Source organism: Corylus avellana, chromosome ca2, assembly GCF_901000735.1.
Source record: "Corylus avellana chromosome ca2, CavTom2PMs-1.0".
NCBI lineage: Eukaryota > Viridiplantae > Streptophyta > Magnoliopsida > Fagales > Betulaceae > Corylus > Corylus avellana.
Genome location: NC_081542.1, coordinates 33,606,290 through 33,608,550, shown reverse-complemented (window position 1 = coordinate 33,608,550; position 2,261 = coordinate 33,606,290). Strand labels below are relative to the sequence as shown.

The following is a 2,261-nucleotide window of genomic DNA, read 5'->3' as shown; positions in this document are numbered from 1 at the left end:
CACTGAGGTCAAGGAGACAAGTGGACAATCAAGTGGCTCTGCTAAAGAGAATCATGTTGTGCCACAAGGGCTAGACAGTGGCAACAATGAGAAGAGAGATGTTGAGCAATCTAAAGCCACACCCGTTGTTGAGGATCCTCCTAGGTCGTTTGTGCCTAAAGCACCTCATCCTGAAAGGTTGCGAGCACCTAAGAAAGGAGGAAAATTTGAGGACATTTTGGAGGTGTTCAAATAAGTCCAAATCAATATCCCATTCTTGGATGCCATCCAACAAGTGCCATCATATGCCAAGTTCTTGAAGGACTTGATCACTGTTAAGAGGAGGACAAATGTCCCAAAGAAGGCTTTTTTGACTGAGCAGGTTAGCTCGATCCTATAATGCACGTTGCCCATTAAGCATAAGGACCTTGGGTGTCCTACCATTTCTTGCATGATAAGGGTCAGCAGGATTAAGAGGGCTTTATTGGATCTTGGAGTAAGTGTGAATCTCTTGCCCTACTCAATCTACTTGCAATTGGGGTTAGGAGAGTTGAAGCCCACATCGATGACACTCCAGTTGGCTGATAGGTCGGTGAAGGTTTCACGGGGAATAATTGAGGATGTGTTGATTATAGTGGATAAGTTTTATTTCCCCGTGGATTTCAATGTGCTAGACACAGAGCTGGTTCAGAATGTTGTGATTCAAATACTAAAAATTATAGGGCAACCATTCATAGCTATAGCTAATGCCTTGATAAATTGTAGGATGGGTGTGATGAAGATTTCCTTCAAAAATATGACAATGGAGTTGAATATATTTGATATCAGCAAGCAACCATTGGAATATGATGAAGTGAGACATGTATGCTTGATAGAAGAGATCATGGAGGAGATCGTTGAAGAATCGAGCATAGAGGACCCCCTGGATGCATGCCTTGCTCAGTTTGGCGATGATTTGGATTTGGACAAGATACTTGAGCAGGCAGATGGGATTTTGGAGAATGCTCCTCTGGTGAGCCGTGAGAAAGGGGAGGCAGCAATACCCAAGCCTCCCAAGAAGGAACTTAAGCCTTTACTGGACACTTTTAAGTATAAGTTCCTTGGTCCAGTAGACTCTTTGCCTGTGATTATAGCTTCGGATTTGGTTGGTGCTCAAGAGGAGAAATTATTGGATGTATTGAGAGAGTACAAGGAAGCTATCGGCTGGACCATTGAAGACATTAAAGGGATCAGCCCCTAGGTGGTAATGCACAAGATACATTTGGAGGAGAATGCCAAACCATCGAGGGAGCCACAAAGGAGGCTTAACCCAGCTATGCAAGAGGTTGTGAGGGCAAAAGTGATAAAGTTGTTGGATGTAGGGATCATTTATCCAATTTCAGATAGCAAGTGGGTGAGCCTAATTCATGTAGTGTGTAAGTGGGCTGGATTGACGGTGGTGAAGAACAAGGATGACGAGTTGGTCCCAACTCATATTCAATCAGGATGGTGAGATTGCATAGACTACCGCAAGCTGAATGCCACCACAAGGATCATTTTCCACTCCCATTCATTGATCAGATGGTGGAATGCTTGTCTGGGAATGAGTATTATTGCTTCTTGGATGGTTATTCTGGATAGAACCAGGTCCATGTGGACCCCGAAGATCAAGAGAAGATGACATTTACCTGTCCTTTTAGGACGTTCGCTTACTGTCGCATGCCCTTTGGGTTATGCAATGCACCCGCCACTTTCAGCGGTGCATGATCAGCATATTCTCTGATATGGTAGAGCATTTCCTGGAGATTTTCATGGATGACATCTCCGTCCCCGGTTCATCTTTTGAGGAGTGTCTGTACGACCTCACTTTGGTTTTAGTGCGTTGCAAGGAGAAGAACCTGGTGCTCAATTGGGAGAAATGCCATTTTATGGTGAAGCAAGGTATTGTATTAGGGCACGTCATCTCTCATCGGGGGATTGAGGTTGACAAAGCGAATGTGGATCTGATCTCCAACCTTCCACCCCCACGTACAGTGAAAGAGGTTCGCTCTTTTCTAGGCCATGCAAGATTCTATAGGCGATTCATCCAGGATTTTATCAAAATCGCTAGGCCCTTATGCAAGTTGTTGGTTAAGGAAGCCCTATTTGTATTTGATGAGGACAGCAAGAAAGCATTTGGGGATTTAAAGAGAATTTTGACGTCCACAGCCCTCATTCAGCCACCCAACTGAGGTGTACCTTTTGTGATCATGTGTGATGCTTCTGATTATGCAGTCGAAGTTGTTTTGGGGCAGTGATAAGCG

At 44.4% G+C, this 2,261-nt stretch overlaps 1 protein-coding gene across 1 annotated transcript; it reads left to right on the top strand.

Moving 5' to 3' along the window:
• Nucleotides 1–430: 430 nt before the first annotated feature.
• On the top strand, nucleotides 431–1,219 carry LOC132169635 (uncharacterized). The gene has a single exon (XM_059580636.1). The coding sequence runs from the start codon at nucleotides 431–433 to the stop codon at nucleotides 1,217–1,219; it is 789 nt and encodes a 262-aa protein (XP_059436619.1).
• Nucleotides 1,220–2,261: the final 1,042 nt, after the last annotated feature.